Source organism: Saccopteryx leptura, chromosome 3, assembly GCF_036850995.1.
Source record: "Saccopteryx leptura isolate mSacLep1 chromosome 3, mSacLep1_pri_phased_curated, whole genome shotgun sequence".
In the NCBI taxonomy this organism is placed as follows: domain Eukaryota; kingdom Metazoa; phylum Chordata; class Mammalia; order Chiroptera; family Emballonuridae; genus Saccopteryx; species Saccopteryx leptura.
The window spans coordinates 159,393,797-159,417,240 of NC_089505.1; the positions used below are offsets into that span (position 1 = coordinate 159,393,797).

The 23,444-nt window shown below is 38.9% G+C and overlaps 1 protein-coding gene across 3 annotated transcripts; it reads left to right on the forward strand.

Annotated features, from left to right (window-relative positions):
• Positions 1–705: 705 nt before the first annotated feature.
• Positions 706–12,507, forward strand: DNASE2B (deoxyribonuclease 2 beta). Of its 3 annotated transcripts, XM_066372213.1 has the most exons (6): positions 707–968; positions 3,795–3,972; positions 7,285–7,366; positions 9,949–10,110; positions 11,342–11,539; positions 11,890–12,500. In XM_066372213.1, the coding sequence occupies exons 1-6, from the start codon at positions 817–819 to the stop codon at positions 12,228–12,230; spliced, it is 1,113 nt and encodes a 370-aa protein (XP_066228310.1). In that variant the 5' UTR covers positions 707–816; the 3' UTR covers positions 12,231–12,500. The 3 variants fall into 3 exon arrangements, with proteins under 3 accessions (XP_066228311.1, XP_066228310.1, XP_066228312.1); XM_066372214.1 differs by lacking the exon at positions 11,342–11,539 and having other exon boundaries at positions 706–968; positions 11,890–12,507; XM_066372215.1 differs by lacking the exons at positions 707–968; positions 3,795–3,972 and adding an exon at positions 7,056–7,175 and having other exon boundaries at positions 11,890–12,501.
• The last annotated feature ends 10,937 nt before the right edge of the window (positions 12,508–23,444 follow it).

A 23,444-nucleotide genomic window follows, 5' to 3' on the forward strand; every position in this document is an offset into this window, starting at 1 on the left:
AAATACCCTTTAGGGACTATTTCCTTAAGATAGAGAATATTCCAAGTGCTAGATACTATCAATAGTTGCCACTGAACCATGAAATCTGTCATTTCTGTGTAATGTATGAACCACAAGCATTTGCTCTCACTCAAAGACAATCCTAGGGGAGGGGAAAAAACATGAAATATATTTAATTCAGCATCTACTTAACAACATGGAATTCCCTGTCTACTGAACTTTACCTTATACTCTAAAGCAGGGGTCCCCAAACTTTTTACACAGGGGGCCAGTTCACTGTCACTCAGACCATTGGAGGGCCGGACTATAAAAAAAACTATGAACAAATCCCTATGCACACTGCACATATCTTATTTTAAAGTAAAAAAACAAAACGGGAACAAATACAATATTTAAAATAAAGAACAAGTAAATTTAAATCAACAAACTGACCAGTATTTCAATGGGAACTATGCTCCTCTCACTGACCACCAATGAAAGAGGTGCCCCTTCCGGAAGTGCGGTGGGGGCCAGATAAATGGCCTCAGGGGGCCGCATGCGGCCCGCGGGCCGTAGTTTGGGGACCCCTGCTCTAAAGGGTTAAGTATATATCCTTTTTTCTCTCTAGAACTTTTTGATGACATTGCAAACCAGTCAACAATTTAGCACAAAGGCACCCTGAGTCACGCTGGTATGCTGTGACTGAATCACAGGACTGACTACATTAGATTCATCCCATTCTGAAAATGTGCAAAACACAAACAGCAGAGGTAAACGGAATCAAACGTCAGAGCCAGCACAGCCCAAGAGAGACTTGAAACTAAGACTCCACAATCTATGTGGAAAGTTTTCTGGTGTGGCATGGAACAGAGGCAACAGAAAATGACAGCAAGTCTAAGAATAACCCTTGCTTTGCTCTTCCTTGGCTTCTTTGGGGTCCTGGAGGCAACAATATCATGCAGAAATGAAGAAGGTGATGCTGTGGATTGGTAAGTAAATGAAATGTAAGGTTCGAGACATGCAAGCAGAGAGCCAGCATATCAGAAGCAAAGTGGTTCACTGTGAAGTTCCAAGGAGAATTCTACCCCACTTCCTCCCTTAAGAAGAAATGAAATCAAATGTGTAAATGGGCCAAATATCCAGACAAGGGTAGGTTTCTGAGTGAAGGATCTTCCCTCTGAGAAAAAGCTGAAGCCCCCATGGGCCTGACTCATTGCTCTCAGCAGGGCAAGGCTGGAAGCCATAGATGTGGGGTAGAGCTGACAACTTCTTTCAATTGCCAATTTCCTTTCATTGCATTGTGGCTTTGCTAACAGAACCCTCCCAACATCCTTTGAGAAACTGACAAAGGAGAGAAGGCAGATGACTTTCTTTTGGAAAGAAGGAGGGCAGGATCATACATAGGACTGTTTGGTTAACCTTGTTCATTCGGCAGCACAGGCAGCTATTGGAGTGAGGGATAGGTCAGTGGCCTCTTGAACAGCGTCAAAGAGACAGAACACAGCTTTGTAACATAGTCATGGATTCCCATAAAGCTTTGATCACTTTTTCACTCTTTAATTGGGATATTTTGGTTTGATGTTATGTTTGGAGTCAAGCTTTGTGTAAACTTCAGGCTAGAGAACACAGGCATGCTCACGCAGACTGTCAGCAAATAGTTACCGAGCTCATACCAGGCCCTGTGCTGAGTTTTGAAAATTCAGATATGAAGTCTGGCCCTCAAGGAGCTCAGAGTTACGTGGTAAGGGTGTAGATGAGGCACTGAGGAGCATAGAGCCCAAAAGGCTTCTCTGAGGAAGTAGTTTTGAGCGAAGTGTTAAGAACAAATGTAAGTTAGAAAAACAAGGGAGAAGCAAGGACATTTCAGGCCAATGAAGGAGCATGAAGAGGTCCAGAGACCAGTTTGGAAGCAGTTAGGCATTTTTGGCTCTTCAGGAGAAGGTGAGGAGATGGTAGGAGGTGAGCTTAGGGAGACAGGTGAAGGCCAGGTCATGAATAGCTTCATGTACCGAGCCCAAGTCTGAACTTGATGTTGAAAGGGAGCTACTGAGGACTTCAGGCAGGGACATGATGTGGTCAGATCTGCTTTAGAAAACCCGCTAGCAGTCTATGAAGGCTGGCCAGCTGGGGATCAGTCTAGAGTCATGCAGACCAACAGGACCCTGGCAGCATTACAGGTGAGAAGAGGTGTGGACTCAACTCGGAGAAGTGGTAGTGGAAGTAGAGAGGAGGGAACACTCGGAGGAGACTTAGTAATGGGTTGGCTGAAGGTTGTAGAAGAAAGGGAGAAGTTAAGGAAGATTTTTACATTGCTCGCATGGATATATTTCCTAACAGCAGGAGATGAGGAGATTTGGAGAAAAATGTCACAAATTTGGTTTCAAAAATATGAAGATAAACCTTTCTGGAACATCCTTGCATCATTTAGTTTTATCTAACCTCAGCACAGAGGTCTGGGCTAGAAATCCATTTGTGAATCTTCAACATATAACAGAAAAAATATTTAAAAGCACTAATCTTCAACTACTACTTGGCACACTTACAATTTACACACCCTTCACTGGTGGGCCACCAAACTGTTATCAATATTTAAAATATATTCTCGCTGTAAGTAAATGGACATATAACTGAGCACTGTCGGTCAGAGGGAATGCTGAGCTGAGCAGACTGTAAGACAGTCTCAAGCTGCTACAACTTACTGGGAGAGTTAAAGGGCAGAGTACTAAGTCAGCACCAATGAATAATTTCTTGCTGCCTGCCACATGTGAGGAACTTGCCCTGAGAGTAAGAAAGCATGGTCAGGGCAGGAAGAAGTCTATTTAAATTGACGTGTAAGACTGAGGACAGCTAAGTAAATGGTGAGATGTTTTTACTGCAGTTAAGACACATTACAATGCGTGCTTTACTGTGAGCATTTGAGAATTTAACATGCAGTTTGTGCCATTAGGGAGTATTTGGCTAGACCGGAGCGATTCTGCCCTCAGGAGACTTTCAACAATGTCTGCAGACAGTTTCGATCAGCACAACTGGGAAGCACTACTGGCAATTTATAGGTGGAGGCCAGGGATGCTACCCGTGCACTGCTCCCCCACAACCAAGAATGCTCTGGCTCAAGATGTGAATAGAGCACACTGAGAAACCCTGAGCTAGATGATCCAAACATGCCCAGTAGTGGTATATTGGCCCAACCACCTCTCCTCCCCAAAGGAGATAGGCAAGCAGGAAACAGTAGTAAAAAGGAAAGCAAAGTACTTACTTACTTAACTGGCCTTGGCCCTTAATTCTCAATGCAGAGCATTCTGATAAGCCGAGTTGAAGAATATGGGTTAGGCCAGAGGCTCAGGGGAGCCTCCACCCACCCGAAAGCCCAAACCCAAGTCTCATACCCAACAAGTCAGTTGCGAAGAGGAACATGCCAAGAACTGAGGGCAGAAGAGAAAAACACATCAAAGACCATGCCAGGGCTGGCCTGGGCCTTGGCCTTGGCCTTCTCCCTGGCGTAGCCATAGGGACTGTAGAAACAACCGAGAGAGGCACTCTCACTATACCTGTACTTTCACTAAAGAAATCCCACCCACCAGGCCAGTTAACGTCTTAGGATATATCCAGTCAGATTCACATTTCCTTCTCTGGAATCAGCAAGAATGAATGAAGTTGGGGAAAAAGGCTAAGAACTTGAACACATCCCTTTCCTTAGAACTAGAGCCCTTTTGTGAAATATAAGTGAAGTGATATATTTAAGTGCTTACCACAGTGGCTGTTGTCAGGGAGGCAGTCAATAAATGTTAGTAATTCATAATTATTTCCTTTGTTAGGTTTGCCTTTTATAAGTTACCTAAAAGGCAAGACAAGAAAAGTACAACGACTGGGTTAGAGTACTTATACCTAGACTCCACAACCAGAAGCTGGAGGAGGAGTAAGCAACTAATGAATACCACTGAGAGTATTTTGGGAAGGACATTAGAACAGCTGTATGAAGCATATGCCTCCAAGGTAGGTTATAGTTAATTATTAATTTGAATCACATGAAATGCATAAAACAGAATCTACAGCTTCCAAAAGATTTTAACTGCTCACCTCTCCAACTCCTAATCCTAGCAAGTTGATTCACAATCTGAATCGAACTGAGCAAGACCTTAGGGAATATGTTATCAGACTCTACAGTAATGTCAAATTGTTGGTACATTCAGTGGTACCACGTCCAATGGTATCACTGGACAAGGTGCGGGATAATTAGATACGGAAGTCTTCTGGATGCCAGATCTGGCCAGTTTGCTCAGTACAGCAGCACTCTCCTGTTACAACGCAATGTAGCTCTTTGATCAGTATATCACGAGTTACGGGGCTGGCTATTCATGCTACGGTGGTTATGAGTGGTGGCGACCTGTGTAAAGGGTCACTCAGTCTTCCTTTTAAATAATCTTTTTCAAAATGGTAGGTTGAGGGCTAGGACTCTACTTTAAGACCCTGGAACTAACTTCCCTGGATGGTGATTAAACTTGTTATCGGGACTTCATTAGGCAGTGAGCTAACGAGCAAAAGAAAACATAGGTAAGGAGGCCTGCTGGCCTCGTGTGGGCCGTCTCCCAGGGCTCCAGGCACCATGTGCTATACAGTGACAAGATGCTGCTTTCCAACCAACAACCAAGGGTGACCAGTAAAATCAAACAATAATCATTGTCCGTTTAAACTCATGTATGCATTTACTAACAACTTATAGAGACATAAATGTATAAAATGACAGCAATTGCAATGTGCTGGGCCTTTATGTATGTTAATTCATTTACTTCCTACAACAATACTGTGAGACTGTGTATCTGAAGGATGACTCAAAATGTGCAGAGCGCTGTCACTGTGCCTGCTATTATTCACTTTTTTCACTTGCCATTAAGACCAGCCATCAGAGCCAAGTTAAAGTCAAAACTTATTTGTAGGCTGTTTGAATATATCTGATGTGCCAAGCACTGTTTTAGGTACTTTTAAAAAATATTTTATCTCAGCAACAACTCTATTTTGAATTAATAGATTATTATGTAAAATCAAAACTGCCTGCAGCTGCTTCTGCTAGCCGGGGTTGGGGCTGAGACGTGGAACTCAACTCAGCAGTGAGAAAGCACACAGGTTCCTGGTTCCCCTCCCCATCTCCCAGGCGGAGCTGGGCCGGTGTAAAGCCACTGTCATTTACCTTCGTTGGGGCAACGGATCTTAGTTTGGTAGAATATAATAATGATCTTTGGAGGCTCAAAAGAAACACCAAAGCCTAGAGCTACACTGCTCTGCAATATAAAAAAAAGGGCAGACGGGAGCTAGGAATTAACTAACAAGTACAAGGAAGATGGAGGGAGATGGGCACGAGGGGGCGCTCAGCGTGATAACGTACAGTCATTCTATGCTCATGCCTTCAGTAAAACCTGCTCATACACAAAGCCTTGAGTGACGGATTCTAGGGAAAAAAGGACTGTAAAGGGGCTGATTTCCACATCGCGTTGGCATGGAGCCACAGGAAGAACACTAGTGGGCGATGTCCCGGTGAGACTGGGTGCTTTGTGGAAACCGGAACTATGTGCCAGCGTGACTGAGAACGTAACTCCCACCTCCTGACCTGGAACTGAACTTCTGAGAGTAAGAGGCAAGATCAGACCAAGTGGTTTTAAATCTCAAATGTCAAGGTGACCTAGGCCAGTATCTGGATTACATTTAAAATAGTTTCTTTTCTTTTGTCTTTGTAAATAAGAACCTTCCACACACCTTCATAATAACACTTATCAGACTATGTTGCAGTTACCTATATGTGCTTGTCTATATTCCCTGCTAGTCTGGGGGGAGACACCGTACTCTGTTATTCAATATCTCATAGTCCAAATAATACCCAACATATGTGTGAAAGGAATAAAGCTGTCCAAAGGCACATGCTATGTCTGCCTATTCCTAAATCCATGATTTCCCCTGTATCAGAGAGCCTCTCTCCTCACTAGGGCCACACCCCCTATAACCTTAGCTGGTTGTTCAAACCTGGTTAGAATAATACATGCCATCTAGTACAAGAACACATTTCCTCATTGAATCTTTCCAGAGCCCATCTACATTGCACCCCAAAGGCACACAATGGTCTCATTACCACATCTGTTGCAGGCTTAACAAATAGCTAACTAACTGTCAGCGTTCTCCAGAGGAGGACATAAACGCCAGCAGTAGCTTGGTCAATTATGGGAAATGAGGGTGAGAAAACAGCTTACTTTCCTGATATTCCTAAACACAGTAGCCAAGAATGCTACACAGATTATGTTACATGTGCTTCTACAAATGTTTTTAGATTACATTCACTAATTAAGCAACTATAAGAGATTCAGTTATTGACTTTTTTTCTGAGAGAAAAGCAAGGGCCTTTTTTGTTTGTTTGTTTGTTTGTTTGTTTGTTTTAGAAAATGGGTTGTCCTTTCTGGCTTTGAATTATGTCTCTGAGATTTTTTTTTTAATACCAACATTATTGGCTTCAATAAAGGTCACTGATTCGAGACAAAAATGAAATGAAGCCACACAGGACAAATATAAGCAAGTTTCTAAAACACAACACTGAGATACTCTCAAAATAATAGCTTTATTTTGACTCAGAGGTTTGGCCAACTGTTTGGAGATTTATTTGTATTTTGCCTTACCAGGGGACATCCAATAGCACACATTCAATATCACCAGTTTTTCTAAGCGGGAAATACCACATTAGAAAGGTGAAATGATGCAGAAAGGGGTTGAGGAAAAACCTTCCCGAATCAGTGAAGTAGGAGGAGCAAAGAATGAGAATGCAAATTAAACACAAAGCTCTGACCAAGCAATGGAGCATAAAGAAGGCAGGACCCCAGATCCTGACAACCACATCTACATTGTGCCTATAATATCAATGGAAAAAAAAACAACCCAGGTGTAATCCTTGGCTGGGTGTTCCTCCTTCATTTCCTGAACTAATATTTGAGTGCTTTTTTTTTATTATGTACTAGTTGCCAAATCAGAAACATGGCTCCAAAACAACCCAGAGAAATAGGAATATCACCCTCACACACATATCACAATGCAGAGGGCTCCTGTCACACAAGATAAAGCCATGCCTGGTTGAGAATGAACTTCCTGTCCCTTGTCTTGGATGTCCCAGAATTCATATTGATGGAGAAGCTGCCAATTAGAGGAATGGATTACTTCTTAATGTGAGTTAATGAAAGCTCTGTATTGCAGGCAAGGTAGCTGGTAGAAATGTTGTGATCATATTTGTAAGTGAAGGATTTACACCACTATGACCCTGATATGTTCTTGCAGAGTAACAACACTGCCTATCTAATGTACAATGATGGTGTCCCTAAATCTAAGAATTACAGCAGAAAATATGGACACACCAAAGGTATGACAAAGACTGTTTCTCTCTCCTACTGGAAATCAATGTTTGTATTCCATCTTGAATATCCTTATATTCTACACCAAAAAAATAGCTTTACTTTTTAATGCTTTATTTTCAGTTATCAAAACACGTGATTTCTATATCACAAGTTATAATTCATAATTTGAGCAATTTCCTTTTCAAACATGCTTTATTCTTAACATATTTTTAAATGTGTGCATGTGTGTTTTATAACAGAAATTCAGGTATTGACTGCTGAGAATACCAGCCAGTCTTTATAAAATGTGTATGTGTCTCTATGTATATACACACATTTCAGTCAAGTTAATTAAAGGATAATTTACATAGAGTAAAATTTACTCATCTTAGTGTATAGTTCTCTTTGAAATACACATTTAAAAATAAATAAAATAAAATAATTGATTTTAAATAGTTTATACATTATAGTAATTTTGTTATATATTTGTTATATATTGTTATATATTATAGAAATTTTTAGAGTAACTTTTGGTATTTTTCTACTTACAAACTATGTATACTGCTCATAAAAATTAGGGGATATTTCAAAATGAATATGAAGCAATAAAAAAAGAAGCATTTGAATTTTTTTATTAAACAAGAACATCAGAAAAGCAAATGACAAGTCAAACAAAGTTGTTCAATTATGCAAATGAGACACAAACCTAACTTTTATTTCATTGGTGAAAATGCTCTCTACAAAAGGCTGAAAGTACTGGCATATCTGCATGTTCCCTGATCCCCTAATATTTGTGAGCAGTGTATATATATATATACACATGCATTTTTTAAAAATTCAAAATGCCAGTAAACAAAAATCTTAATCTGTAATCTTAATAACCATTAGATAATCACACTTAATCCTTTCTACCTTTTTTTTAAATCATACATAGTCTTAAACATTTTTATAAAACTATTGTTATGACTAGTTTTCAACCTTTTTTTTCAACATAATAAATTATGAATTACTTTTCATGGCAGCAAGTATTCAGAAGGTTCCAAACTCAACTGTCTCCAGGGACAGGAAAGTGATGTCAGCAAGGGAAGTGGGCTGACCTGGCAAAGTAACTGGAAAAGTGGAGAGTACATACTGAGTCTAAGGGAGCAGTTACTACTCAACATGCCTTATAGCAATGCAATTTTTCAGAGGATGTTGAAAATTAGTATTTGTAGGAAATCTTCCAGTTTTTAAATGTTGGCAATGAATTAAAAGTTTTAAAAATAGTCTTCAAGCATAATCATATGTATCTGCAGGCTAAATTTGCTCTGTGTGTGGGTTGACAGTTTGCAACCCCTGATTAAGAATATAATTTGTAATGACTGTCAGATATCATGATCATTGAGTGCTTCTGATTTTTGCCAGGTCGCCCTCCTGATGGTCCTATTTGCATGGAACCTAACAGTTTTTATAATATGTCACATTCTCCAACTTCTCTGCCAACAACCTCCTACCACCACTCTCATTCCACTCTGTTAGTTGCTGCAAGGGTTTGGAGGAAAAGACTTGGAAAGGATTAGGGCCTAATATCAAGTTGAGGAGTTCTCTTTGCCAAGTGCCTTGACATCCTTTAGCATTCATACCAGGAGGTTAAGATTTCAGCCAAATAGCACACTCATCAGGGCAGACGCTAGCCCCTGAAAGTTATCCAACTCAGATAAACAACAGAATTTTGAGCTTTTTCCATCCACTAACAGGTATTGACTTTATATGCACTGAGAGAGCAATAGTATGCTTTCTTAAATCGTGTTTGTGAAAGAGAAATAACTGGCAGGCATTTGGTTTCCACTTAACGATAAGGCAAAAGTGAATGAGCTTTATGTTTGCATGGTCATATACAAGCTAGAAAGTCTTGTTAGCCTATCAAAACGGAAATAGTCACAGATGCCTGCTGGACAGGGTTCTTTTTGCCACATCACAAGATGATGAAAATCTTTGTTTTCTCCCTTTCTGGCCTCCATGTTATTTTGCTCTAGAGATTTTTGCTAAACACAATTAACCGAAATGTTGTAACATGGCCTCCCTTTTTTTCCTCTTTGCTTCTTTTATTCTGTGCTTGTGGATTTGGGGATTCTACCACAAATAAAAGAGCACTGATTCTTTACAAGAAATTATTGCAAGTACATTTCTTCATTTGCTATTTTCTCTTTCAACTGTGCTTTTTAGCCAGCTCTTAAAAATAACTTCGCTGCTTAGCAGTGAAGATATACCTAACGCTTGCCAGGTGATCGTATAGTTTAACAAGGTTGAATTTCAATTTAGCAAGTTTGCATTCTGTCAAAACCAATTTTCTTTGTCGTCTCAAATGAAATTCCTCCAACCTCTTTGCAGGGTGGCCGCCCTGGACCCCCTGTTGTGGTGGCTTATTATCCGAAATGGGCAATACAATGTGTGCCTGAATTGGTTTTAAAACCTTTGAAAAAATTAGCATGTTCCTTGTGATTGATTATCAGCCTAATAAAATATTAGCCTGAAATATAAATGGGCTCAAATGTTGCAACTCTGAACTGTATTTTTAAAATGGAGCTATGTTTCTCTGATTTATCAGTATTAACTGTATCTTTGGTAGGTTTACTGCTGTGGAACAGAGTCCAGGGGTTCTGGCTGATTCATTCTATTCCCAACTTTCCTCCAATTCCTGAAGAAGGCTATGATTATCCACCCACAGGGAGACGGAATGGACAAACTGGCTTCTGTGTAACTTTCAAGTACAAACAGTATAAAGCAATAGGTAACATCAGAGTGTGTAAAAGGAGAGAGAATAATGTTGAGGAAGGGGCTGTCTTAATATATTTGCCACTTTATTTGTTTCTCTATTCAGAGACCCTCTGATTTCTATATTCTAATATTGGCTTTGCCATGAGGTGCCCTGGGGCAGGCTCACTTATTGGGCCTTGGTTCCTGGTCCTGCACTGAATTTTATACACTTGATCAGGGGCATAGTTTCAAATGTCTGCAGGGGCCAGGCAGGTAACAGAAATAGGTGGAATATTTGAATGTTGCATGGGCAGTGGGGATTGTTACAAACTGGGGTTTTCCCTGGCTTCCCTCAGAAGCTTCAGCTCCATATTGTTGTAGCTCTGCAGGAATGTAGACCTAATGGTTATGGATGTCCATAATTTTTAAGAGTTACCGGAAATCTAGGGGGGGGTCTTTTTTTTTAATTGTGCAGATCTCATGTTGCCTGTAGGCTGCCAACCTGACCCTTCTGAGCCCCAAGATGATCTTTCTTTAAGGTCTCAAGTTCAAATGGCCCAGTTACTCTGGTTTGGAAAACTCTGACAGGGAAGAAAGCAAGGAACACTGTATTACAAATCACTTTTTACTGAGTTGGCTGCTAAATAGCGGCAAAGAGTGACTTATTTCAAAATAAAAGAGGTTTAGAAATGTCTTTCATCCAATTTTCACCTATGACAAGGATTTCTGAGCCAAAGCCAACCTGTCTAAGTAGTAGAGTTCATGTAATAATTGGACATCTGAATAGCATAGAGCTTCAGTGTGCACATCATGAGCTGATCATCCCTGAAGCTGGATGATTGGTACATGGGAGCTCTCTACTTGTATATGCATACATATAGGAGAAAAACCATGGCCTCCAAGACTAGACTGCCTGGGTTTGAATATCAACTCCATCAGTTACAAACATGATAACCATGGCTATGTGACATGAATTCTCCATTATTTCATCTATAAAATAAAGATAATGATAGACAAACTCAGCTAATAATAAGATTGCTATGAGGATTAATTAGTAAGTGCACATAAAACTCATGGAACAATGCTTGCGAAGTAGTACGTGCTCAATAGGTACCAACTATTTTAACCCAAAAGTTATCTGAAAGCTATTGGCTTAAAGAAGGGAATACTTTTATTGTTTTTGAATTCACAAAATATCAGTAATACCAACAGTATTTCCATTGGTATCTTAAGTCTCAATTTTTCTTTATTGTTTCTTTTTTCAGATTCTCAGCTTTTGGTCTGCAACCCAAACATTTACAGCTGTTCCATCCCAGCCACATTTCACCAGGAGCTCATTTACATGCCCCAGCTGTGTGCCAGGACCAGCTCAGCAGAGGTCCCTGGCCAGCACCTTGCCACACTTCAGTCAGCCCAGGGACAAAAGTTCCTTCATTTTGCAAAGTCAGATTCTTTTCTTGATGGTATGAAAGACCATCATCAAACAATATGCTACATAACTTGACTGTTGAACTCATTTTGGATTGTGTAGATGAAATATACTGATTATTCAGGAAAAAAGAAGTAAGAAAAGGGATGGAAACATTTTTGGACACCAATATCATCTTATTATAATGATAATAACTTTTATTTGCATATTACTTTAGCATTTATAAAATGTTTTTCATCCACCAATTTTAATTATGTTGTTATTATTGCTCATGTGACACCTGCATATCAGCGATGAATGCTGATTTTTATTCTTGAGGATATTTTCAGACACTTATCTAAATATAATTACTAACTTCACTATCTTTCTCCTTATAAACCCTAGACATCTTTGCAGCCTGGATGGCTCCACGGTTGAAGACGCACTTGCTAACTGAAACCTGGCAGCGAAAGAGACAAGAGCTTCCTTCAAACTGCTCCCTTCCTTATCATGTCTACAATGTCAAAGCAATTAAGATATCTGGACAATCTTATTTCAATTCCTCTCAAGATCATGCCAAATGGTGTATTTCCCAAAAAGACACCAAAAATCGCTGGACATGTATTGGAGACTTAAATCGAAGCCCATATCAAGCCTTCAGAAGTGGAGGATTCATTTGTACCCAGAATAAGCACATTTACCAAGCATTTAAAGGGTTAGTTTCATATTATGAGAACTGTAACTAAACTTGGTGAATGGACATATATACTATCATTTTCAACATTGACAATGGATCTTCTTCCACTAGATTCATTCTTTATATTTAAAAGCCTGTGAATGCACTTATAATCCACATATCATCAAGTAAAACACTTTTCTCCCACGTTTACCATTTTATCTTCTAATTAGTGGCAATTTATCTTCTTTGCTTTTATAATCCCTAAACATAAACTGTCATGTATAACTAAAATGAGAATTAAAGAAAAAGCATTTGCTCCAGATTAGTCAACTCTCAATTATTCATGGACTGACTGGCAATCTTGTAGATTAAATTTCATCTCCCTCATAAACTCCCCTGATTCTCCTACCTACATTTTTTTGAAAAGAAAAAAAAAAGCATCTCTCTTTGTGTGTACTTCAAACTATTTGCTCCTATTACTTTTAAAGTTCTTTCTCATTGGTTTATCGTTAAGCCATGTCATTCTTGCAGCTGCTACTTACTAACTGTATGATCTTGGATCATTCACTTGAACTCTTTGAGCCTTGGTTTACATATCTGTGAAATGGAGATAATAATCCTGATACATTGACAATACTGTGGAATTTGGATCTCGACTCTCACACCCAGCAAAAAAGACAAAAGAAAGTTTAGAAACGAGTAATATGTAGAATGTAGTTGTCCTGTAGAATTTGTTAATATTTTTTAATTGCATGTCTGTTACTTAGAAATTACTGTTCAGTTTTTTTATACTTACATAGCACATGATCTGGTGGAAATAAGTCAAGTATGAAATGGGAGTAGGTGAAGATATATGCAATCATCTATACAGAGAGAATAAACTAAAACATGCAGCTAACTTATATGTAATCTGAGTTTTGAAGTATCAGATATTCAGGAATATTTTTAGCACCTTTTGTTTTTGTTTTTTTAATGTACCTTGATTTAGTCACTTGACTTTAAAACATTCCTCTTATTTTACTGTAATTTTTACTGTGTATCCTGCCCCCAAACTGTATGTTGTGATACAATGTCAGCTGCAAGTATTGGTGAGGATAGGGAGAAAAGAGAACTCTCCTGCACTGTTGGTGAGATTACAGATTGGTGCAGCCACTATGAAAAACAGTATGGAAGTTTCTCAAAAAATTAAAAATAGAACTACCTTAAAACTCAGCATTTTCACTTCTAGGTATATATCTGAAGAAATCCAAAACATTAATTCAAAAGGATACATGTAGCCTTATGTTCATTACAACATTATTTACAATAGCCAAGATGCAGAAGCAATTTAAAGGTCCATCAAGGAGAATAGATAAAGAAAAAGTGATATACATACATATACAATGGCATATTTCTTGGCCATAAAAAAGAATGAAACCTTACTACTTGCAGCAACATGAATGGACCTAGAGGATGTTATGCTCCGTGAAATAAGTCGGAAAAAGACAAATACCATGTGATTTTACCTATATGTGGAGTCAAAACAACAAAATAAGCAAAAAAACAGAACAGAAACAGAGTCATAGATACAGAGAACAAACTGATGGTTGCCAGATGTGAGGAAGGATGGAGGTTGGAAAGATGAAGGTATTAAGAAGCACAAACTGGTAGTTACAAAATAGTCATTAAGATATAAAATACAGCATAGGGAATATAGTTAATAATATTTTAATAACTATGTATGGTGCCAGTATAGAAATATCATTATGCCGCTACACTGTAGACCTGAAACTAATATAAAATAATATGAAATGTTAACTGTAATTGAAAAAGATTCAAAAAACAAATTTAAAAATTGAAGAGAGCTTTTAAAAGTCAATAAACAAGTACTGATGAGGAAGTAAAGAACTGGGAACCCTTGTGAATTTTTAGTAGGACTGCAAATTGGTGTAGACATAATGGAAAACAGAATAAAGGTTCCTCAGAAAGTTAAAAATAGAACTATTTTATGACCTAGCAATTCACTTTTGGGTATTTATCTGAAGAAATCCTAACAATGCAATGCAGTAAGAACTACTATTACCCATATTTTACTGCTAAGGAAACTAAGGCCTATGATGTTTCAGAAACTTATACAGTGTCATAGAAGTCTATCTGACTTACAGTTATGCTCTTAATTTCTATTCTAATAGACAATTTAAAAAATGATGCAATATAAGATAATATGTATCTTGATATCTCAATACAAACCAAGACTCACGAGACTTAACAGCACTGCTTTAATGACAGGTGGAGATAAAGCTAAGTTTATATCCTGTAGGAAGCAAGCATGAGCTATTGGTATGTTGAATACTAACAGGCTAACTTAAATGCTTGAAAATATGAAGAAGCTAGAAAAATACGTTTGAGCCTCACAAAGAACATCTGAGCATAAACAATTCCAATAAAATACTGTATTTCCCCATGTATAAAATGTACCTATGTATAAGATGCACCTTAATTTTGGGGCCTGAAATTTGAAAAAAATGTATTACATAAAGTTATTGAACTCAAGTTTTATTCATCTACAACAATGAGCACAAAACAAGTGCGAAAATATGGGAAATACAAGTAAAAAAAATCTACAACCACTGTATAAGACACACCCTGTTTTCAGATCCCAAATTTTTCGAAAAAGGTGTGTCTTATACATGGGAAAATATGGTAGTGTTAAAAGAGAAAAACTAAAAAGTACAAGATCTTGACTTCAGAGGTGAAGAGGTTCAAAACTTGATCCAACCAAATAGGGAAGAATGAATGAAAAGGTAAAAGAGAAAGCAAAGGTGAAGAAATTCTATTGGGTGAAAAATGCGCAATAAGTATGAGCCTATTCTCCCAAAAGACAATTCCATATTTTCTAGAAAAGTGCTTCCATTTCATACTCAAAAGAAGAAAATCAAAATCAGAATTCATAGAATAAGGAAGTACGGATGTGGCAGAAAGAGGAAAAAGAAGATACTGATCCACTGGTAATGTATCATATATTAAGGATGTGGTTCATGCTGAAAGGAGAAGCAGGAAGTGACTAGACTAACCACCCTCCCTTAAGGAAAGAAAAAGTGCTAGAAAGAAATTGAACAACCCCAGTAGTTCAAGGATACCAAATACCACGGGCGGAAAAAAATACATCTTGGTGTTGGTAGTTCCCTGTGGTGGAGCATCAAGACAGCCATAATAAACCAAACAGAGCGAGTATTGGTATACTTCAGAAACATATGGCTAGGAATACTACCTAATGGTGCTAATTCTTATAGTGAGGCGGGATATATCTTTAGGAGAATGACATTATTGGAAAGAAACAAAAACATTTGAGAATATAGGGGATGTTTTTATTGATTGTCTTTGGGTGAAATAGAAGGATATGGGAGAGATAACAATGAAATTTAAGTTCTAAATTATGATTTAAAATAAGTACTGGAATAAAAGACTCAGATCTAAAATGGGAGTGTATCTTACAAAGAAGTTTAGGATGTGTTTGGTTGGAAACTACTTAATGTGATAGTGGAGAAAAAAAAATTAAAAACAGAAATAAATCGGCCCTGGCCAGTTGGCTCAGCGGTAGAGCGTCGGCCTGGCGTGCAGGGGACCCGGGTTTGATTCCCTGCCAGGGCACATAGGAGAAGCGCCCATTTGCTTCTCCACCCCCCCCCCCCCCCTTCCTCTCTGTCTCTCTCTTCCCCTCCCGCAGCCAAGGCTCCATCGGAGCAAAGATGGCCCGGGCACTGGGGATGGCTCCTTGGCCTCTGCCCCAGGCGCTAGAGTGGCTCTGGTTGCGGCAGAGCGACGCCCCGGAGGGGCAGAGCATCGCCCCCTGGTGGGCAGAGCATCACCTCTGGTGGGCGTGCCGGTGGATCCCGGTCGGCACATGCGGGAGTCTGTCTCTCCCCATTTCCAGCTTCAGAAATATACAAAAAATAAATAAATAAATAAATAAATAAATAAAAATAACCAGAAATAAATCTGTGGCACTAACTAGAGTGGGGGATGGCAGTACTAACATGAAAGTTCTAAATCATTTCTATTGTGCCTTCATATATACCCTTCTTAGAAAAGCTATCTTCTGTAATCTGTTTGTATCATGACCCTTTCTTTTCCAGTTCCAAATAACTGGACCTGTAACACCAAAGATTTGAGAAAGAGTTTAAAGAAAGGGTACGAGAACTGAGTTTTGGGGCTCTAACATTTGATCTGGAGGGGCATGTCCATTGGAGATAACATCACCATTTTCTGCCTTGTGCGTGGGAAGCAGAAAGTGCTGGGCTGCAGAAGCTGGAAAATAGTGCAAACATACCACAAGATCAAAGGAGCACAGCGAGAGGTATGTCAATTTCCAACTTTCCAGATGTCATTTGAGTTTCTTGTGGAACCCAGCTATTATCCCTGGATACATAGTCTATAACGCTAGTCTTTCACTAAATACCCCATTTTTAGCTTACGTTTGCTCGAGTAGATTCCTGTTTATGGCAAGCAAACATTTTTTTGTCTAACTCATGTAGACACAAGAATGACAGTATGAGTATAGTGCCAAATCATCTCAATTGGAATAATTATTAAGAAACGGGTTATAAAGAATTTTCACACTTTCACAACCTCAGGTGTTTTATACCCAACACAGAATATAGGTTATGAAGGAAGTAAACTTGAGATTGTAGAATGAAATAATAAATATGCTTCATAGGAAAAAATAGGAAGAATTTGTAGAATAGAATAAGAATGAATAATGACAGATATTAAAATATTGAAATATTTACTAAAAGTTTTATTTGACTAAAATAATTATTGATTAACTTTTAGCTTACCACACTGACAATTTCAGCTCCTGAAGAGTTGATAAAATGGCTAGAACCCAAGATTTTTAAGCATGTTTGTTGGTGAAATGGAAGTAATGGTGCCCCAGAAGAAAAATATTCCTGGATGATTATTAAGGAAAGGAAAGTTGAATATACTTCACATTTAGAGAGTCTGAGGAAACTACGGTTTCATAGTAGAAGACTATTAAGGGGAATGCAGTTCAAGAACTTAAGAAGTTACCAAAAACAAAATTCTGACTATGTGATTTCTCCATGAGTGAGAAAAAAAAGGTCTAGAGAAAGCACTGTACCTACACAGCCCACTTTTCCATAAGCTCATCTATACCTTAGGAGCATAGAAAGCATGGGAGGAAAAAGCCAATGAACAAAGAAGAGTAAAAGAATGGCACCAACCTATATACAGAATTATATGAAACCTCAACGGTTACTTGTTACAAAAATGTAAAGGTTAATGAAAAATATCTTATACTTATTTTTGGATCAAGATTACATTAAAACTAATAGTAGTTTGTGAATGCCCCCTACTCCCAAAATTGTCTCTTTTATTTCTGTCTTTTCAGTAAAAATCAATGGTATTCAAACTAAGACAGTAGAAAAAATGGTCAGAGACAACGAAATCAAGACTATTGTTGCTCTGGCTGCTTGGCTCAGTGAATAAAGCATTAGCCTAGAGTGCGGATGTCTCAGGTTTGATCCCTGGTCAGGGCACACAGGAGAAGCAACCACTCTCTTCCCTCATTCCTTTCTCTCTCTCTTTTTCTCAGCCAGTGGCTCGACTGGTTCGAACATTGGCCCCAGGTGCTGAAGATAGCTTGGTTGGTCTAAGCATCAACCTTGGGCACTGAGGATAGTTTAGTTGATTTGAGCATTGGCCCCAAACAAGGCTTGCCAGGTGAATCCTTGTCAGAGTGCATGTGGGAGTCTGCCTCTTTTTCTAGCCTCCTTTCACTTAAAAAAAAAAAAAAAAGACCACTGTAATGCAATTTTAAAATGGCACTCAGCTCCCTCCCATGAATTAAGTTTCCAGGCCTGATCAATTATAGTGAAAACCACTGAAAGACCAGAGATATTTAAGAAAACATGAAAGACAGACATATATCATTTGACTTTTCAAAATTTGATGGAAAGTGTTGTCGTTTTTTGTATTTTTTCTGAAGCGAGAAGCGGCGAGGCAAAGAGACAGACTCCCGCATGCACCCAATCAGGATCCACTGGGAAAGCCCACTAGGGGGCGATGCTCTGCCCATCTGGGGCATTGCTCCACTGCAACCAGAGTCATTCTAGCACCTGAGGTGGAGGCAATGGAGCCATCTTCAGTGCCTGGGCCAACTTTGCTCCCATAGAGTCTTAGCTGCAGGAGGGGAAGAGAGAGATAGAGAGAAAGGAGAGGGGAAAGAGTGGAGAAACTGATGGGTGCTTCTCCTGTGTGCCCTGACCGGGAATCAAACCAAGGACATCCACAAGCCAGGTCGACACTTTACACTGAGCCAACCGGCCAGGGCCTGGAAGGTATTGTCTTGAATGTAATCCCTACCACAATTCTTTGGTGAATTATTAAAGGGCCACATTGTAAACACTTTGAAAATGATTGACTAGACAATCTGCAAGTGTCAGGATAGACCAGGGTCTTAAAGGCATTCCTGACTACCTCATTTCCTTTTTTTGATGAAAGTTAGAAGAGTGGCAGATCATAAAATTGTAGTAGGTATAGTTATCCAAGGATAAGTGTTAGACTTTGCCTTTAATTCTGAAATAACAACATCAACTACCCACAGCGGCCATCACAGAAGTGCAGGTTGAAGGGAAATACAGTTTACAGCAGATGATATAGGAAATAATCCAGAGGTTTTGTCAAAAGCTCAGTATGACTCAACAGTGTAACTGACTGAAAAAAAGATAATACAATCTTGAGATGTATAAATAGAACATATATTAGAAAGTAAGGAAATAAACTATCTTGTGTTAATGGCCTAGTTACCACCTTAATGATAAATATAGAAAAAGTAGAAGATATATAAAAGAAATTGACCAGAATGCTGGTGGCTCCAATAGAAGAAACAGTAGAAAGAAAGAAATATGTCTATTTCTAAAAGCTCTTACTGGAGCCTGACCAGGTGGTGGCGCAGTGGATAGAGCGTAGGACTGGGATGCGGAAGACCCAGGTTCAAGACTCCGAGGTCGCCAGCTTGAGCGTGGGCTCATCTGGTGTGAGCAAAAAGCTCACCAGCTTGGACCCAAGGTTGCTGAGTTGAGCAAGGGGTTACTCGGTCTGCTGAAGGCCCACGGTGAAGGCACATATGAGAAAGCAATCAATGAACAACGAAGGTGTCACAATGAAAAACTAATGATTGATGTTTCTCATCTCTCTCCGTTCCTGTCTGTCTGTCCCTATCTATCCCTCTCTCTGACTCTCGCTCTGTCTCTGTAAAAAAAAAATAAAATAAAAGTGCCCAAAATATGTAAAAAAAATTTTTTAATTAAAAAAAAAAAAAGCTCTTACTGGAGACAGGATAGATACCTTCAAATATATAAAAGACTATTCTGTGGAGGAAGGTCTACACTTGCTCTGTATGACAGCCAGAAGCAGAGGGAGGATAAAAGAATGAAAATAGAGTGATCTTTATTTAGTTCAAACTAACTACAAACTGTTGTCCCAACTTCTTGTTATGGCCTATGATATATCCTGGGCTCCCTCTCCAGCCCCTCTCCCACCTCTCTTCCAAACACTTACTGCACTTCACCCACTGCCATTCTTCCTGATCCTCAAACTCACCAAACCCAACCCCAGCTCAAAGTCATGCACTTGCTGTTCTGCTGTCTGAAAAACTTTTCTCCCAGATGTGCGCATGACTGGCTTCTTCTCATCATTAAGTGTAGTGGACCGTAAATGGCAAAAAGCCTTTGTAGACTCCAGGCTTAGCAAAAGGCTAAGTTCTCCCCCCTTCACATCCATATTGGCTATTATGCTGAGTATTTGCACCCACTTTTCTTGCTTGCTTAAGTTGCTGGAGGCAATTTACATGCCCTTCCTCTCACTTTGTTTGTTCAGATGTTGGTTGATTTCACTTATGCATGGTGGGAGGATTCCTGTTTATGCCTTGGGAGAGTTCCTGTTTTAGCCTCAGATGTATAACTTTGTATCAAGGACTTTGTATCAAGGATTTGCATATGGCTATATAATAAAGCAAACCGGGGCTATGGGACACTCGGATATTGCCATCAGCAATGAAGAGTCCTCCCGATCCCATCCTTTTTTCTTAATGAATCTGTTTTCTTAATTCCACACCGTTCTCACTCAAAACCCAGAATTAGGAGCTGCGCTGGTCCACGGCAATTAAGTCCCTCAGCAATTAAGTAATTTCTTGTGAGAGGCCTTTCCTGGTCACCCTACCTAAATTAGCATCTCTGGTCACTTTTTAACACAACACTCCATCTTATTTTATTTTAGCCATTATCATTCATTGTATCATTTTTTGTTTCATGATAATACATGGATGTTTGTGTTCTGTTCATTGTCAAATGCCCAGGTCCTAATGGAATGCCTGAAACAATTGGTGCTCTGTATATATTGACTGAATGAATGACTGAACATAAAAGATGGCAAGATCTGCCTAGATTCATGTTTGGGTGAAGAGCAGCATGTCATTGGGAAGGCTATGGTAGAGAGGAGTCATACATCGACTGAAAGGCAGAATTGGACGATCTTAAAGTCTTTTTCAACACTGAAGTTCTGTAATTATTAAATTGTGGAATGTATTATAATTACACTATTGGTTCAGAGAGTTCAGAGGTGGTTAATGAGGAACAGTCAAAAACACTTCATTGAGGAAATGGAAAATCAAGGTCTCTTAAGGATTGGTAGAGTTGGAATGAAAGGAAGGGTGTTGTAGGAGAAAGCGATACTATGAACAAAGTCTCTGAGGTAGATCTGAGCACCACATGAGAAGGCAACTGTAAGGAATGAGGCTTGACGAAAGGAGAGGATGTGGTTTGGGAATTTAAGAAAATGGGACCAGATGGATAAAGTAGGGTCACTATGAGAGGTGGGATCTTAAAGCCACGCTATGAATTAAACTCAGTGGGCAAACCCTGAGTATTCTTGAAGAGATAGATGGACACCATGATAGAGGCAATAAATTGAGGAAAGTCAGACTAGGGTTGGGTCTGAGCCTTGTAATCAATTTGGACTAAATAATGTCCTTTCAGCTCTAAAACTATTTATTCTTTTCTATTCTATTCCATTTTAGGAGGCTCTGACAGTAATTCTGATGTGTGATATGATGTCCTGGCCCACAACTATAACAAGTAAAACAAAAAAAGGAAAATGTGAAATACATTTTTTAAAAAATCTGTGAGAATTTTAGCCCTAAATTAGTACTAACTATAGTTATTTCTACAATAGAAACCTGACACATAGTAGCTACTCAATAAATGTGTGTTTGCTACTATAAAAAGCTCTTATTACTGAATCTGGAAAGATATCTACAAGCCTGTGTGTAAGAATTACAATGGATTTACACATATTTGGTCACTCAGATTTCTTTATCACCAGGGCCTGCAGGTGGCTGGCTGATTATAGTTATGTGGAAAAGATGTCCTCTATTGTAAACAGATGGCCTCTATGACCTATATGACTGTGACCTTATTAGAATCATGCCCCCCCAAACCAGTTGTTATAACCTTAAGTGACCAGATTAGGCTTATATGAGGCAGCACCATAAAGGCGTTGAAATAATTTTTTAACCATCTCTCCAGCACTTATATATTCATTGACTGTAGTCCTTTTCAATTAATTACTTTAAAAGCTAATCCCTTTCTCTTATTCTTCCCACCCTGACACAGCTCTAAAAAAAAACTTTCAGAAGCCACACACCAGTCAAACAATAAAAATGTCTCCTCACTGTAGGCAGTGGCCCATGACATGTATCTCCCTGCCAAATCTCCTTTAAAGTATCAACACAACTCCCGCATTAGAGAGTGATGGCTAGAGATCTAGTTCCCAATGTCCCTGACCCCATTTCACTCCCTCTTGCTTGGTGACTGGCCTCTCTTTTTTCTCTTTCCACTTGATTTATTGATTTCTAAAATTTCTTGATTTTTTTTGTTGGGTTTTTTTCTAACATTTTTTGAAAAGCTTTTAAAAGAAACATTTAATATAGGAGTGTTATTTGAATGACTTCAGTATGCCACCCCATGAGAGCCCAGCTGACTTTGTGAAAGAGCACAGTACAGTGTAACAGCTCCGTAATCACACAGCGTGGGTTTGAAACCTGGCACTGTGACCTTGAGCAATTACAAGCTGGGTGACCTTGGACAAATTACACTGCTCACAAAAATTAGGAGATCAGGGGATGTGCAGATAGATACTCCAGTACTTTCAGCCTTTTGTGTAGTGCATTTTCACCAATGAAATAAAAATTGGTTTTGCATCTCACTTGCATAATCAAACAACTTTATTTGACTTGTCATTTGCTTTTCTGATGTTCTTGTTTAATAAAAAAAATCAAATGCTTCTCTTTTTCTATCACTTCATATTCATTTTGAAATATCCTCTAATTTTTGTGAGCAATATATTTTACCTCTCTAAATCTCTAAACTGAAAAACAATATGGAAGATAATAATAGGCATACGATAATCTATGTAAAACACTTTGTGCCTAGCACATAAATATGTTCCCTTATCTTTCATTTTAAACTATCAGAACAATAATAAATATTAACAATATTAATTAATTTTATTCATTCAGAGGCTGCGGGGAGTAAACGCTCTATCTACACCACAGTCTAACAACCACTCAATTCTGTGAAGAAATCAGTCTAACAGATGGGTGTAAATAAAGCAGAGGAACTGAGAATTGTTCCCTTTCTCCATGGTGATAGTGCTTCCTCGGTAACAAACAGACAAATACATAAAAGCCCGTCATTTTTTCCTTTATCTCATACTTGAGGAATCAAGAGGAAATGAATGAAAATAATATTCTCAAGAGAAGAGGAAGGTAGAGGCATAAGCCTTACAAACGTGGGGAGTTCGTTGCAAATGCTTTCAGTACCACATTAACAAGCAGACTGAAGGGTGCAGCGCCTTTATTTGCAGAGCAAACAGGCGTGAGGTCATTCAGGAGAGCAGGACTTCGAAGGTTTAAATTCCAGTTCTGCTACTTTCTATGTGGCCTCAGGCAATTTACCTGAGCTCTAGAAGCCTTGATTTCCTCATTTGTAAAATGGAGAAATTAAAAAAAATAAATATATAAATTTCTTACAGCGTAAGCAGGCAGTATGTACTATATCACTACTGCCTTAGGGCAGTGTTAATGAAATAAAATTGTGTTCTGATCGGGTTTCTAGGCTGCAGCATCTGACGTGTACCTGCTGCTTTGGTATAAAGGAGGACTTTGTATCTGAATAGGAGGCAGGCAGGTGTTCAATAAATATTTGATCATTTGTTTTGGCTT